The 17,276-nt window shown below is 39.2% G+C and overlaps 1 protein-coding gene across 1 annotated transcript; it reads left to right on the top strand.

The window, feature by feature from the left end:
• Positions 1-1,359: 1,359 nt before the first annotated feature.
• On the top strand, positions 1,360-14,876 carry kif28 (kinesin family member 28; the record flags this gene model as incomplete). The annotated part of the gene is made up of 27 exons (XM_083900470.1): positions 1,360-1,434; positions 2,451-2,642; positions 2,751-2,801; positions 2,873-3,025; positions 3,137-3,172; positions 3,305-3,424; positions 4,531-4,638; positions 4,759-4,913; positions 5,012-5,123; positions 5,740-5,807; positions 5,905-6,047; positions 7,293-7,414; positions 7,577-7,667; positions 8,156-8,216; positions 8,703-8,826; positions 8,906-9,041; positions 9,301-9,419; positions 9,706-9,813; positions 9,905-9,997; positions 10,476-10,616; positions 11,742-11,812; positions 11,963-12,097; positions 12,253-12,419; positions 13,238-13,332; positions 13,431-13,563; positions 13,794-13,927; positions 14,718-14,876. The coding sequence occupies 27 exons, from the start codon at positions 1,360-1,362 to the stop codon at positions 14,874-14,876; spliced, it is 3,102 nt and encodes a 1,033-aa protein (XP_083756596.1).
• Positions 14,877-17,276: the final 2,400 nt, after the last annotated feature.

The raw sequence follows: 17,276 nt of genomic DNA, 5'->3' as shown, positions 1-17,276 counted from the left end.
TAGATTTGTTTTTCCTTTTTACCAGCATAAACCTTCCTCTAGGCTGACAAGATATGATGTGACTTCATGTTTTAGCCAACTTCCTGTCCATTGCTGTTAATATTCCTCTTTACATCACTTCATTTGTTGAAGGTTTATTGTTATTTACCCACCAAGGCCCTAATGAGCAGGAAGGACCGCCTCTATATGGAGCTCTGGGTCCTGATTGGATAAAGCTTTGTGGGGAGAGTGGAAAAGTTTCTCCAAGATTTAATGTCCGACTATTTTGTCCCGCAACACTGAGCGTTACTCTCCGAATCAGTGATCGCTGTCAGAATATAGAGTGATTTAACCCTGATTTAAGGTAAGGTAAGGTTTAAGGTTTAAGGTTTTTCACCGACTGCAGCTTTAATTGTGGTTTTATACTTAAAGTTGGAAATCTATAAACCCTTTTCACAGGAGTCGACCTCAGTTGAATGTGTAATTCACTTTTCTTTCCCCTGATTGTATGAATTGTTGTTTTTCATTACCCCAAAATGAGCCTTTTGTGTATATACTGCATATTTATTTAGAGATGTGATGCTAACTGAAGGCTACATATGTTCTTCATCAAGACCTGGAAGGGACGTGTGAGGTGAGGGAAAACCTATAAATGTAACTGAATTTTTCACTCTACCCTTCACATTTGAACGCACCTTTGTTAAGATTTCAACATCCACAGATTTAAAAGTAAATGTTTTTGGCCTCTTTAATATAAGATTAAATATTCATGCCCTTGGTCAAGCGTTGCTCACTGGAAGCAAACAAACACTGCAATAACTCGAGTTCTTGCCTCAATCTTTTCTCTTAATTATTCTGCACAAACCACTGAGATCAAAGTCAATCACCTTCCAGTTTGAAAAAGTAGTTTCTTATCAGTTACTCATTGGCATGATGTTTTTATTGAAGGTGAAGTTGCAGAAATGTTGAGGTAAATGCGGGATGTTTGTGTGCAACTGTCCTTTAGACATCCGACTCTTGTTTCCCTGCTAACTTGTGTGCACTCAATAATTTACTATGTTGGAGTTGGTGAAAGTGAAGCCATCTCCATTACTTCGCTCCATTAACTATTAATTTACTGCATTCTATATTGATCTCTAACGACCAGTACTTAAAATAAATGTGATATTTGATTTTTGGCAATAATAACACTAAATGTTTTGCTTTATTTCGAGTTATTTCCTTGCAGACTTGCTCTGTATGTACACTGTGGACCACACAGTCCTAAACGTGTCTGTGTGTGAATGTAACTGGAGCCAGTTGTTTGGAGTCGTTTCCTTGTCCTTTGTGAGGTTTTCTGATCTCACAGACGGCGTCGCGTCAGTCATCTGTCTGCACACAATGAGGCCAAGGACGTCGGACATGATCAACAAAGACTGTGTCAGAGTGGCGGCCAGAGTCCGACCCTTTAACAAGGTCAGTGTTCAGACATTTACTAAAATATCTACCATTTCATTTATACTGGAACTTGTTATCCTTTCATTGTTTTTACTTTCTGACCTGCCTGCTGTGTTTTCTAGCATATATGTATATATATATACATATGTATGTGCAGTATATACATATATATACATACATACATACATGTATACATATATAGCTTTAAAATTCAAATTGAGAGTCCGACTCCACAACATGCACTTGTTTTTCATGATGTGCTTGTAAAAGTTGATCTTTTTACATGTCTTCTGCTTGTGTTTTAACTGTGTAAATGTGTGACTGTGGAGTGTTTTGTGTTTGCTGCTGCCTGTCTTGGCTCGGACTCAATTGAAAAATAGGTTCTTAATCTCAATGGGATTTTCCTGGTTAAATAAAGGTTAAATGGTTTTTTTTATTATTGTAAATTTAGGTTAAAGTAATCAGAAAATGCTATTTATATGGAACTGTTTATTTTAGACCACAGTCTGAATCTGGTTATAGTTTGTTGGTATAGAGTATTGTCACCCATGTAAACAGTCACTTACTTTTTACTGTAAAGAGTAAACACAATGCAGATGTGGCCATAATTATTGCTTTACAATTTTCTTGCAGAAGTCTATGATCTTCATAATAATATGTTCCATCTGAAAAATATAATAATTATAATATTTAATTTAATATTTAATTTAAAACATTTTAATCATTATAATTCATATAGTCTGTGTTTTTTCAGAGATATTTGTAGAATAAGCAAGAATTCAGCTCTTTTCATACCTTATGTATATATAGTTATATATTCTATAGAAATCATTAGGCATTACAAGTAGTTATTGTTGCTTACATACAGCGCCTCACTGACCCTTCCGTCCTTCCTTCCTTCCTTCCTTCCTTCCTTCCTTCCTTCCTTCCTTCCTTCCTTCCTTCCATCCTCATGTATTCTTTGAGCTCCATGTTGAATGTGCTTATGAGAATTGAGCTCCTTCCACAGCCGTAATCTTCTTTGCCACCTCCAGAGGGAGAAAGATGCTGGCAGCCGCTGTGTCGTCTCCATGGTTTCCAGCTCCATCACCATCCAGGACCCACGTGACCCTCAGAACCGCCGCTCCTTCTGCTTCGACTTCGCCTACTGGTCCTACAGCGGCTTCTTTCAGGACCGCAGCGGCCTGTTTGTGCCCGAGGAGGCCGACGGACGCTACGCTGACCAGGTCAGATCCAACAAGACGCAACATAACAATAATTGTATTGTCTTTATTTATAAATATATATAATCACTACGAACGTTTATCAGCTCTTTAAATGTTTTCAATTTGCAGGACAGTGTTTTCCAGGACCTGGGAGAAGGAATACTTGAAAATGCCCTACAGGTAACTACATCATCATGTGAGATTTTATTCTGTGCTTCTTCTTACAATAATCCCTAATATTATAACTCCAGGGTTATAATGCTACTCTGTTGGCGTATGGACAGACTGGCTCTGGGAAGAGTTACTCGATGGTGGGCTATGGCCCGAACAAAGGCCTCGTCCCCAAACTCTGTGAGCGACTCTTTGAGGCCATTCGAGGAAACCAGGACAGCAGACAGTGTCAGGTCTAAAAGCTGCTTCATGCTGTTTTCCTTGAGTGTCATCATCACAGTGTTATCTTTGGTTGGCAAATGTAAAATTCTCTGCAAACGTCTTTGTTCTTGATGACCACACAGGTGTTTTTCAGTATGATGGAAATCTATAATGAACAGGTAAGACTTTAGTCCATTCATCCGTCTTTTAAATTCAGCATCTTTTTTTGTCCTGTAGTTCTCTGCAGACGACATGATTGCAGAGGTCAAGTGTTTTTTCCCCCCCCCCTCCGTCCGTGGTCCATGGTCCAGGTGATCGACCTGCTGTCCCAGGGGTCTCGTACTTCAGGCGGGCTCCGAATCCGCGAGGAGCAGCAAAGAGGTTTCTATGTGGAGGGTCTGCGTACAGTCCCGTGTGACAGCGCTCAACAGGTAGAGACGGGGATAAACTGAGCTGTAGCTGTGATTGGTTTCTGTATTTTTGATTGAATTTACTTTTGCTGAAGACGTTAAGTAAGATTTGTGCCTCCTTCTACAGCCCAGTCATCATTAACCCTTAGAACACAGAGTGTTTAGGCTGCTTTTTGTTTCCATTACTATGTTAACACGTACTGTATATACAGAGGCTATAAGAATGTGCAATAAAGGGTGTCTTATATCCTCTTTTTTTTCAGCACAACATACTGTATAGACAAACGGATGACATGATTTTTGGTCCCATTTCCATCAACTCTATAAGGACACCAGAGCAAAAATACTAAAAAAAAATTAAAGTCCGATTGAAATTGTGAAATTTGGAAATGAGTCACATTTCAAAGTTGGCTTGGCTCGTTTTTAATGAACAAAAATTGAAGAAAAACGGTCTATTTTGTGATTTCTGCACAATTATCAATACTTGATACTTGAATTTTGACTCAGCAACACATGAGAAGACGAAAAAACCCATTTTGTAAAGCCTGAAGATATCATTCCCACTGCAATTTACTAATTATGGGTTCACCTCTGGCACAGATCCGTGCCATGTGAGCACTAAGGCTAAAGCTCTTTGAGGCTGGTAAAGGCTCTTGTGGTTGTTGAAGTCCCATGTTACAGGACACACACTTTGAAAATGTGATTGTGAAATTTTAGCTACAAAATGGACTTTTGTTGTGTGGAGAGAAAGTCTGGTGTTCATCTACTACTACAATACAACAAAACTACAATGTTTTTTTCTAAATAAACCCTTTTGTTTTCATTTTAAACAGTAAATGCACTGTATTAACATTACAGTAAATTGTAAATAACTGCCAGATATTGAAAATTATTCTGGACAAAAGCACATTTGAGACTTAGGTGTTAAGAGTACAGCTATATTTCTATATTCATGTTTGAACCTAAATATCCTCCAAAAAGAGATGTTTTTCATCATTTATTTTGACTTTTCATTCATTCTTACAAAGGAAAAAAAATCCATGTTTTCCTCAACATGGCTACATTAATCAATAAGAGTCGTCATAGCACACTATTCAAAGACAGACATGTTATAAATGTTTGTGCAGGTGGAGCAGTTGATGGAACAAGGAACCAGGACTCGAACCACAGCTGCCACTCACATGAACGCCAACAGCAGTCGCTCGCACATGCTGATCATTCTACAGCTCAAACAGGTACATTTCAGTTGGCTTCCCTTTAAGTCAAGAGACACCCTCAAAAACATTGTAAGTCATTTTTTATTCCACTGGTATTCCTCCATATTTCTGCACTCAGTGTCTTCACTCGTTTTTCAGATCTTTTCCAAAGAGAACATCACCAAACAGTCCAACGTTAATCTCGTGGACCTGGCCGGCAGCGAGCGTCAGAGGTCGTGTGGCTCTGAGGCCGATCGACTCAAAGAGGGCACAGCCATCAACCTGAGCCTCACCACGCTGGGGAACGTCATTAGGTTCAGTCAGACCTGGTGTTTAAATGCTTCAAAGGTTCCATTCAGGGTTATTTGTGTTTTACATGCTCTCTCTCTCATCTCATCTCCCTCCTCCTCAGTGCTCTGGCTGATGTGGCAGTCGGGAGGAAGGTCATCCATATTCCTTACAGAGACTCTGTTCTCACAAAGCTGCTGCAGTCTGCACTGGGAGGCAACAGTCGCACTGTCATGGTAACAGATAGTGTGGATGCTCAGGGCTTAACGTGTCTGTGGAGAGACACTTTACATTTCCACATGTGTGTGTGTGACATGCTCAAGGTTTTCTTTATTAGTAGTAAAATAAAAAATACTATTATTAGTTCTATTATTCCACAAATAACATCTGTCTTCTTCGTTGCCTCTTGACCAATACAAGAGCAGCGTGACAGGAAAGTGTGGTGTTACAGGAAGTCTACGCATGTGTGTACAGTCTACAGGCCTACTCCAATTTTCATTTTCTTGAAGCCAAAATGTGTGATAAATGACCATTTTAGATTACGTGTCATCCTGATAATAAAATAAAAAATCCTGATTATTTTTAATAAGCACAAATAATACACCGTAATCATTTCAAATATGTTACTCAAGTGAAAATGAGAATAATTATGTAAAAATTCACTCTCATATCGAGAATCATTGCAGTCGCAATTTCATGTCAAAAGAATCACTCAGCCCTAGAAATTTCACACAGACCTTAGCATGAGGAAAGCATGACCAGTTCCTAACATAACACCATCCTTTTATCAGAGATCTAACTCCTCTGCAGGTTTATCTTGATTTTAATTTTAAAATTAATGATTTGTCCGAGATCGCCACGCTGAGCCCTGCAGACATCTGCTACGAGGAGTCGCTTTCAACGCTGCGTTATGCTGAGAGGTAGCTACAACAAGACTGCAATGACTTTCTACTTCCACCGATTACTTCTCAGCACACCTCAAACCTTGCCATCTCTTATCTCTCTCCACTTCTTCAGGGCAAAGCGTATCCAGAACCGACCGGTGGTGAACGAGAGCCCCACTGAGCGTCTGGTCAAAGAGCTGAAGGCTGAGAACGCCAGACTGCTGCAACGGCTGAGTCGCCTGGGTCAGGAGGGACGAAGAGCCAACGACGAGACCAGTAAAGTTTAATAATAATAATAGTCTGAATGTGTCACTGCCTTATTACAAAATATTATTATGTGATAATATTATTTTATTAAAGGTGCCATATGCAAGAATGTGGCCAAAAACAGTTACTACATTCAAATTCAAAATACCGAGGTCTTTTAGGTTTCGTTTCCTGTAACTGGCAACCCGTGGTTGCTCGGCAGCTGAGACCCTACTGACTGCAATGATTGGTAGACGCCACATGCCAAAACATGATTTCAAAACATAAACATGATTTGCAGTCTGCAAAATATTTTTTTTAATGCAAGTATTTTGTCTGTACTGTTGTTGTTGTTGGTGAGTTCATTTTGTTATATGAACATTATTCCTGAGTCTCTGTGACATATTAGGAGGATTTTATGACCAGTTCCTTTAGATTTATTACATAATGCACCTTTAAGTACAGCTGCTGAGTGAGAAGACTCCTCCAATTGTCTCTTCAGAGAAAAGGTTGATAATCCAGCCTTGGCTAAATTTAATAAAGCATGTTAATATATAGAGATATAGACCCTCAAGTGATTCTGCCTAACCCATCTTTAATCTAAACCAGGTCACAGAATAAGTCAGTGTCAGAATAAAGCACATACAGTGTATACATCTTAATCGGATTATAACATCCGTCACAGAAAAGGCTTGAAGTCATAACTGGATTATTCTCTAAAACAGTTGCATGTCAACATCATTCTCTAATCTGATTAATGTCTCACTCAGAATAAATAATACCTTAACCTGAATAGGGTCAGAATAATAACAAACATTACACAGATTAAAGCATGTGGAGTAATCAGATTTTTAATCACATTATGTAATCAGAATGTCCCACAGCAGCAGTGTTGTAATGTAACTTTACTTTGTTATTCATATTTCTAGCAACTTTTACTTTCACTCCACTACATTTCAACAACTATCTTTGTTACTCGTTACTACCAAATAAAATCAGAAGAAGAAGAGTTGGTAATGGTCTGTATTTAGATAGCAGTAAATGTCATATACTTTAAAACTTTTAGCAATATTATTTAAAGCAAAGTAATTTTCTGGTAAGATACTTGTACTTTTACTCAAGTATCCATTTAGGTACTTTATACAATGTTAACATGGAACATGAATGATATAATATGAACATCTTATTCAGAATAAGTGCAGATTATTGGTGTCCAGAATCTCAGAATCATACAGGACTCAGCACTTCTGTGCGTGTGTGTGTGTGTGTGTGTAGAAGAGCTCCGTCAGCTGCTGACCAACAATGAACTCCAGATCAGAGCCATTCAGACTCTGTGGGAACAACACCTGCAGGAGGCGCTGCGGGACTGGGAGCAGCAGTACGCTAACATCACACAGGTGCAAACAAACCCTTTACACACACACACACACAGTCACACAAGTGCACACATTGGAAATGGAAGGAACAGGCATGTGCAGGGTTTGTAGTTTGTAAAACACAGAACAACATAAATGCATTCGGGGGAAGATTTGAAATGAAAAACAATCTTTCTCTGTCAGGAGAGGAGGATGATGCAGATGCATCCCTACATCCTCAACATTAACGAGGACGCTCAGCTGTCAGGTGTGGTCAAGCTTTTCATCCAGGAGGGTGAGTCTGAATCTTTGACATCATCTTTTTCTTGTAGCAGTTCAGTGTCATCGTCAGTACGATCCAAAGCAGGACCTTCCTTTCCTCGCTCTCTCTCTCTCTGTCCGCATCTTGCAGGTTGCAGGATCCAGCTCCAGTTTCGAATCTACTACTATTATTATTATGATTTTAAAAGATGTCATCACCATTATTATCATCCTATTATGTATATTATATTATTATGTATAAACTCAGAACTTGACACAGTTGTTGTATGTTGCTGCACACCTTTGAGTCTGCTTCTGTCAGAGATTTCTTCTTCAGTTAAAAGGGAGTTTGTTTTTTCTCTCCACTTATGCCTCGTGTTTGCTCATTGTCTGAATTGTTGGGTTTCTCTGCTCTCCATGATGTTGTCTATATGTACAGTGCCTTGAGATAACGTATGTTATGATTTGGCGCTGTACAAATCAAATCAAATAGAATTGAATTATTACTGTGTTGCATTTCAGGTGAATGGGACATCGGACTGTGTGACTCCTCGCCAAGATCCATCACTATCAAGGGCCTAGGGTGAGTTTTCTAAATGAATTGTCAACTATTTTGATAATCGACGAATCGGCTTGAAGCTTTTTTTCAAGATTAAAACAAGATTTCTGATCGTTTCAGCTTCTAAAAATGTGAATGTTTTCTTCGTTTCTTTGCTCCACATAACAAAGAAATCATTAAAACTGAATCATTTTTGGTTTGTGGACAAAACAAGACATTCGAGAACATAGTCATCTCCAGGTTTGACAAACACTGATCAATGTTTTTTGTGTTTTTTTTCCATTTTCTGACATTATATGGACCTTAATTAATCAATTAATCAATTATGAAAATAATCGTTAGTTGCAGCTCTAGTGTGTGTCTCTATCCGTGCTCAGGAGAGGGGATCAGGACAGAGAGCCTACATCCCATAATCGTTCATATTTATCAACCTGAGGAGGAGACTGAACAATCCCAGCCCACAGCTGCTTTAACGTGTTCTCTCACACGTGTGTGTGTGTTTGTGTGTAGGATCCAGGAGCGTCATGCTGTTTTCAGAAATGAACAGCGCCGCGTCACGCTGACCCCACACCAGGGGTCAAGGGTCATTGTCAATGGACATGCCGTTTCCCAGACAGCTGAGCTGCAGCACCTGGTGAGTCTCAACACAAGCACAAACTGTACTGATGTGACAGAGCGATGTTTACACACATTCTCTGTCACTCTCTCTTCAGGATCGTCTCATTCTAGGATCTAACTGCACCTACCTGTTCATCGGTTTCCCCTCGGACAGGGGCGGAGACGAGTGGAGTCGCTATGACTATGACTATTTTCAGTCTGAGGTGGCGGCTGCTGAAGGCATCCACCTGGGTGGGTAGGGGGAGGATCAATGACCTGAAGTAAAGGATTATTTTCTTTTTGAAGGAATTAAAGTTAAAGCTGCTTTCAACGATGTCATCTTTTGACTAATTCCTTCTCGTTTGCTGACGTTAGAATATCCCTCCCTCGTCCCGGTGTCCCCTCATGAATATCAACTCTCAGCTATATTGAGAAATACAGAGAGTCAGCATTGTGTGAACTCATTTTGGGGAAGGCTTGTAAAAATGTACATGTGTCTTCATGTGTTCAGGTGAGTCCAGCACGGGCTGCAGTCACACTGAGCCCAGTCTCCTGGCTGTTTTCTACGACTACATTAAACTGATGCCAATGGTGGCCGAAGCCAATCAGATGAGCCAGGAGCTGAACAAGGTAACACAATACACACAGATGCAACATAAATTCATTTATATACTTACTAAACCTAACCCAGTACATATATAATCCATCTTGTGATGATCCTCTCAAATTTGGTGTTGATGTTCACTTGGAATGACAGATTAACTGCTCAGATTCTCCCAAAGCTGGTATATTGAATTTATTGATTGTAGTATTTTCTCTGGTTTTCATGAAATTTGTGGAAGATGATTTACTTTTATTTACATTTACTTATTGATTAAATACATAACGTGCTCTTTTTTGCCTGCCGTATTTGTAGGGGGTGGAGTTTAAGTTGGAGATCAAGAATTTGGCGCTGTCCGATTCAAAAGGCCACGATCTGGAGAAGGAAATAGTGGTCAGAGTCACCTCAGTTGGGAAAAAACAGGTCGGCCTCCACAGCTCCCTTTTTGCCTTTTTATGAATCCAAATTCAGTTTAGGTTTGTTATTGGAGTTCAGTGTTTGACCAAATCCACAGGTGTGGATATGGTCCAAGGCCAAGTTTGTGAACCGTAAGTTTCTGATGGAAGACGTTTACCAGCAACATCAGGCTGAGCAGAGAGAAACCAGTGTAAGTAAACTGAGTAGATATTCTGAAAACGAGTGTAAATCTGAATGTGTTTGCATTGTGCAAACATAATCACTTTGACTGTGTGAAGTATTTACGTTGTTGCAGCTGAGACTCTACTGACTGCAATGATTGGTAGACGGCGGTAGGTGGCGCCACATGCCAATACGTGATTTCAAAACATAAACATGATTTGCAGTCAGCAAAAGACTTTTTTTAAAGCAAAAATGTTGGCTGTACTGTTGTTGTTGGTGAGTTCAGTTTGTTATATGAACATTATTCCTGAGCCTCTGTGACATATTAGGAGGATTTTACTGCCAGTTGCTTTAGATTTATTACATAATGTACCTTTAAAGCCAAAATGTGTGTCAAAATATCATTTCAGATTCATTATTGTCTTGATATATTTACACCTCTTATTCTACAGACTGAAGAGAACAACATCTTTTTTTTTTTACATGTAAATGATTGACGCTGTCAGACAGTGGAGGGGCTGACGTCAGCTGCATTACCCAGAGATAAAGACCCGTTCTGGGATCCATTGGAGCCTCTGCTCCTTGGTACCGCTCACCTGTGGCTACAGTCTTTAGCCTTCCGCATCCCACTGGAGGAGCAACTGGAGGTAAAACCACACACACACACACACACACACACACACACACATTCTTGTACTTGCTGCATACTGAGGACTGGGTTGCTGACAAAGTGAGGACCAGAATTTCCACTTTATAAATCAACACAATTACAAATATCTACTTCATGAATGACATATATATAGAACTGATGGTTGCAGTACCATAAAATGTCTGCAGGTGGAGCCCCAGAGCAAAAAGGGCTGGAAAACTTTTTCGATTTTTTTAAATTTTTGGTCAAAAATTTTACAAAAACGTAATACTATACTATGTCGACAAAAATGTAAAAAAAAAATTTGACCAAAAATTTTTGGTCCAAAATTTGACAAAAACGTCACACTATACTATGTCAACCAAAATTTGAAAAAATCTTTGTCAAAAAAACTTTGGTCCAAAATTTGACAAAAACGTCATACTATACTATGTCGTCCAAAATTAAAAAAAAAAATTTTGACCAAAAATGTTTGGTCGTCCAAAATTTGACAAAAAGAATTTGGTCCAAAATTTGACAAAAAAAATTTGGTCCAAAATTTGACAAAACAATTTGGTCCAAAATTTGAGAAAAAAATTTGGTCCAAAATTTGACAAAAAAATTGGTCCAAAATTTGACAAAAACGTCACACTATACTATGTTGTCCAAATGTGATTTTTTTTTTCACAAACTGAGTATAGCATGTTATAGCAACCTAAGGAAGTGATTTCAATGAAAACAAAGTGAAAACCAGCCAAAATGTCCTCACTTTGTTGGTTAAAAACCCTCACTGGTCCTCAGTATGCCGCAAGTACAAGAACACACACACACACACACACACACACACACAGGTTAGCGCTTCATCGATAGTGAGGACCCTCATTGACATAATGCATAACCTTAACCCTCACAACTAAGTGATACGAGAAATAGAATAAATGCCAAATTGCCGAACCTTAACTTAACAATTCAAGTCTTAGCTCTAAACTTGAGATGAAGTTGTAAAAAGTTGATGTAAAGTAATGATTTAAGTTGGGTCTTTAACTTCTTTGAAATACAGTCATATTGTTGATTATTGAATGAATGTATTGATCCAGGTGAATGAATCACTGTACTGTACTGTGTGATGACTGTGTCTGTGCAGGTGCTGGGGTCAGAGGGCACAGAGGAGGCCATTCTTCAAGCTCAGCTGGTTCCCTGCAACTCTACTGGACTGTATGACACACGCACACACACACACTGTACACACACATTAAAGGGATAGTTTAGGTTTTTTTAAAGTGTGGTTGTATGACATACTGCCACCTCATACAACCATTCCTCAAAAAACCTGAACCTATCCCTTTAATAAATCAAAAATTCCAGCCCACTTGGTGAGGACGACATTCTGATCGACCCGTCTGAGTTACTGGGACGGCGACTGGACTTTCAGCTTGTCCTGGAACAGTGTTGTGGTCTGCGCTGGATCAGAGAGGCCCGAAACAGAGGGGTTCAGATCGGGTAAAGCAATACTATATAACAATATAACATTTAAATAGGACATCATTGTAATTTTACTATTTTGTTAAGTGGGAAACATTCTAGATACTTTATGAATATGAGATATTTTGTTCTCCTGCGTCCTCCTCACCCTTCTCTCTTGTCTCTTGTCGTAGTTTCAGCTTGTTTGACTGTAGCCAGCCTCTCTACACTCCAGCTGTGTGGCACAACGTCAACCCTCTGCTGGATCACAGAGTTCACTTTGCGTCGATCAGTACGTCCCAGCGTCTGCTCGACTACCTGCAGAGCAGCGCTGTGGTGCTGGAGCTGTGGGGTCTTCAAGGTACGGACAGAGAAATGACCAAGGCATAATCACTATGTTCATCCTGCATCCCACTTTCTTTCATTTCCTTTCACGTTATTGCCATGTTTAAGTCATTTAAATGTAGAAACAGTGTTGTAATGTAACAAAGCACAAATACTTTTTTTTTTACTGTACTTAAGTACAAAATTCACATATCTGTACTTTACTTTGTTATTTATTTTTCGAGCAACTTTTGCTCCACTACATTCAAATCAGAAGAAGAAGAGTTGGTAATGGTCTGTATTTATAAAGAGCTTTTCTAGTCTTGATGAGCTGCTTTACACTATAATTTTGTCATTCACACGCGCAAAAATTCTTGCTCAATGACACATAGACTACCAGAGCCAGGAATTTAACCCACAACCTTCCAGTTAAAGGACAGCTTGCCCTACCACTGAGCTACTATGGCTTACTCCTCACTGTTTTAATACTTTTACTTGTAAAACTTAAGTACATTTTATATCAGAAAATTACGTTTGAAAAAGTGACTTCAACTTCTACCAAAGTCATTTTCTTTTTTTTTGTCAAATTTTGGATCAAAATGTTTTTGGTCCAATTTTTGACCAATTTTTTTTTTGTTAAATTTTGGACCAATTTTTTTTTGTCAAATTTTGGACCAATTTTTTTTTTTGTCAAATTTTGGACCAAATTTTTTTTTGTCAAATTTTGGACCAATTTATTTTTGTCAAATTTTGGACCAATGTTTTTTTTTGTCAAATTTTGGACCAACATTTTTTTGTCTTTTGGACCAACATTTTGTGTGTGTGTGTGTGTGTGTGTGTGTGTGTGTGTCTCAGATGGTTGCACAGACTTGTCATCATCTCTGGAGAGAGTGAGGATGACCACAGAGGGCGTGTTCATCATCGATGACGCAGACCCAACAAACGGCGCAGTGAGTCTCACTCTGGCCTGTTTATGTAATAAATAATAATATACTATAGATGTCAAACCAGTGTGTGTGTGTGTGTGTGTGTTTGTGTGTTACTGTAGGCTGTAAATTCTCCAGAGCTCAGCTGTGCAGTGCGAGCTCTTCAACAGGACGTGGACGAACTAAAGAGTGTTAATGCTTCACTGAGGAAGGAAAATCACAGTCTGAGAGAACAACTCAATACAGCCAGGAATGGTATGTGTGCTATATTAATGTGTGTGTGAATGTTTGAACACTGCTGAACCTGCTCTTTTTCATTGGCTCTTGGCAACATGTGTTTGCAGTTGGGTCAGTAATCAGTACACACCACCTGATTGTGACCTGACATGTGTAACCTGAAAAAGCAGCCAGTGAGCGTTTAATGTGTCTTGTGTTTTAATTCATGAATTAAAAGTCAATCAAATCTCTTCACGCTGTTGTTTCAGGTGGTGATGGTGGGCGTGGCCGCTCGCTGCGTCCCAGCTGCGACGCAGAATTTGCCCGCGCTCTCAAGGTTTTCTACCACAGTATGACCTCAGTCAGAGCTCAGCTGCAGCGCCTGCGCAGACACAGGCCCAGTGTATGTACACCTGTGTGTGTGTGTGTGTTTGTTAATACAAAAATCTTGATAATCTTAGTGAGATTACAGTGAAGTTACTCATTATAACTCATTATATAACATTTTACATGTGATTTTCTTTTCTCCTTGACTGGAAAAACCAGGGAACATTAAACATGTTGCACAAGAGTGTTTGATGAAACTTTCATGTATAGTTTAGTATTTATATGTTTTTAGTAGTATTATTAGAGTATTATTTCATGTTTGCTATTTACAGACTTCGCTCCCCAGTGTTTAATGGACAGAAAACATTTACATATAATATATGTAAATGTTTTCTTTAGAACGCAAATGTTTTCATTTTCGATTAGCATTACCATAGCTAGCCACACCGCTAGCTACGTTAATGCTAATCGAAAATGAAAACATTTGCGTTGTGCCTAATGAGAATGCAGAGTGTTTGTATTATGTTAGCCTTACACTAATGTTAATTTTAGCCTTGCCAGCTTACCTTTGGAAACAGGTTCGCCAAGTTGGCCCTGCCTCTTCACTCCCACCTCCCTGCTCCAGACAGCGCAGCTGCTGCTGATGAGCCGCTAGCTGGTCATAACAGCTAGCTACGCAAATGCTAAGTAAAAAATTGCGTTGTGCCTAATTAGGTTGCACAGTGTTTGTATTATGTTAGCCCTAGACTAATGCTAATTGTAGCCTCGCTAGGTTACCTTTGAAAACAGGTTTGCCAAGTTTGCCGCAAAATAGTAGCATGCTAATGCTAATGCTGTGTGTGTGTTTCCTTGTGTCTGTGCTCCAGGAGGAGTCTGACCTGCTGGGCCTGAGACTGTTCACAGACGAGCAGAGTCGTCTGCTGAGGGATTTCTCCGAGCAGCTGGAGCAGAGCGTCTGCGCGCTCAAACAAGACGTCGCCGCCATCGTCCGCCGGAAACGGGAACGGTCGGGAATCTGGTCCTGATCGTCTACAGCACTCCAGAGACTTCAGATGTGAATTGTGAACCGCAGGATGACGACAGTGGCACATCACTGTGCTGAGAATATACTCTTAATCTTTTCTTTTTTTTTTACCACAAAATTGGATACAGTCCTGTCAGTGCCACACCTGCTTACATATAGATATATATATATAGTCAGTATAACATATTTAGATAAAACATTGTAGACGTTTCACATTCTACATTGTTTTCCATTCCATCGCTGGTTATGTTACTGATATTTGCAAGTTTTGTATCTGTACCTAGACTTGGATCATTTCATTCAGACCACATGGAATAATCAGCCTGCGTGTCTGTCACTAATAATATATGTAATCTACAGTTCCACTACAATGACAAATATCAAGTGTTTTTGGAGACAGAGAGCTCTTCCAGACTTACAGTCCTTCGCTTTAAAGGAAAGAAAAATGTATTTAAAGCGGACAATATTCATTTTGTCTTAGCATCTCACCCTTCAGAATACAGAATACACAGATCAATGAAAGTCTATAAAATGTTTATTAGACTGCGTGTGAAACAGGTCATCACAGTCCCAAAATGCGAATAAATTAAAAGCCAAAGTACAACTCAAGTTTCAGAATTCAGAAGAAACGTACTGCACAATTATGACAACATCAAGTCATGTCAGCTCGATTGACATGTTCAGTTAAAAAAGAAAAAAAGAAAAATTAGTATCATCTCTCGTAAAGATGTAAAAGCTTGAGAGTTAAAGTCTGAAGAAGTCAACAGCGGCACAGACACTTTGTTTAGGTCCAAAAAAGACGAGTGTGGACACACGAGCAGGAGGAGCAGGCAGAGGACAGAAGGTGTTTGTACGGCAGATTCACGGGAGGCAGTTGGTCTTTACAAGCTCACGTTAAGAACAGTTAGATGAAGATGAACCATGAGGCAGACAGGAGGAGAGAGAGGAGTCACATGTTTGAACTGAAGAGGTAGAACACAGAAACATAGATGTCCTGTGTGCTTGTGTGGAAACCATTGTGAAGACTTTTTTTTTTTTTTTTTTTACCACTTAAAGAGCTTGTTGAGTCTTGGTTTTAGGAAAGAAATAGAACAGTTTAGGTTAGGACTAGTGGTTAAGCATTTAGTCGTGGTGGTTAAGTGATCAGAAATACTTTATTGAAATTGCCTAATTATGTCTTCACAATTCAAGAAAGAGAGAAATGTGTGTGGATGTCGATGAAGGAAAAAGACAGAACCCATAATAAATCTGAATCTAAAAAAGAATACCCATACATTTGTGTTTGTGTGTGTATGCACGTCTTTCTGTTGTAAGAACAAACTTTGGTTTAAAGCTGTTGCTGTGGCAAGAAAAGGAATATTTTGGCTGCTCCTGATAACTTTAAAAAGAGTTCTCTGAGGGTTAAGTTTTAGTGTTTAAATTAAAGGGAAATGATGTGTAGTTGTGGCGTTAGGGTGGGTTTACCGTACGTATATTCAAACATACTAAAGTCAGAAATGTCAGAAATGACGTTGTTTTAGCCTGAGTGTGGTGTCCAGTTTCTGAGCTTTAAGTAAAAGGGGCTAAGAAAAGTGTCCTCACAACTATGGAGAAACATGAGTGAGTGGGTCCAGAGAAGGCTGAAGGTAGACGTGAGGTAGTAAACTGGAACTTGAGGGATCGTGGAACAAAAACACACAAACAGTAGAGAGACAGTAATATGACACACTTCCTGTAAAATAAAAGTGAGAAACATGTGAAGCCTGATCATTGTGAAAAGCACACACACACACACGCATGTCAACAGATTTCAGAATAAAAGCTTTTTAAAATGAAACTATGGTTTATACAGCTGTGAGACTGTGAGCACAGTGACGTGTGGCGACCTGGTCGTCAGGTTTGTTGTACCTTGAAACGATTGTGAAGCAATTTGAGGCAGACGTTCGGACACCAGTTTGTTGTGTTGCGCATAAATATGTCCATATTCTATATAAAACAACCCTGTTACGTCATGAAAAAGGTCACAATTAAAGTTTAGAACATATAAAACCACTTGTTTTGTGTCTTATTTCTTACATGCGCGCACACACACACACACACACCTGCACATACACATACACACCGACTGCGAAACAGCAGTTGATTTTCACAGTATAAAAATATCTCACCAAACTGCTTGATAGGGCTGTTAGTAATTGACGACTAAATTAACTGTCAACTATTTTAATTATCAGTTAATCTGTTAATCTGAGTGTTTTTCAGTTTCTTCAGTGTGAATAAAAGTTTTCCGACCCACACTTTTTGTCATTAAGATACTTAATGACACATAAACTGAAACTGATAACAATCAATTAATTGCAGCCCTCGTCTGTGTTAACCCAAACAGAGATTAAGATTATTTATCAAGAGCCGCAGACATTTT

The sequence above is a fragment of the Microchirus variegatus genome, assembly GCF_963457635.1.
Source record: "Microchirus variegatus genome assembly, chromosome: 14".
Classification (NCBI taxonomy): Eukaryota; Metazoa; Chordata; class Actinopteri; order Pleuronectiformes; family Soleidae; genus Microchirus; species Microchirus variegatus.
This window is presented reverse-complemented; position numbering and strand designations above follow the sequence as displayed.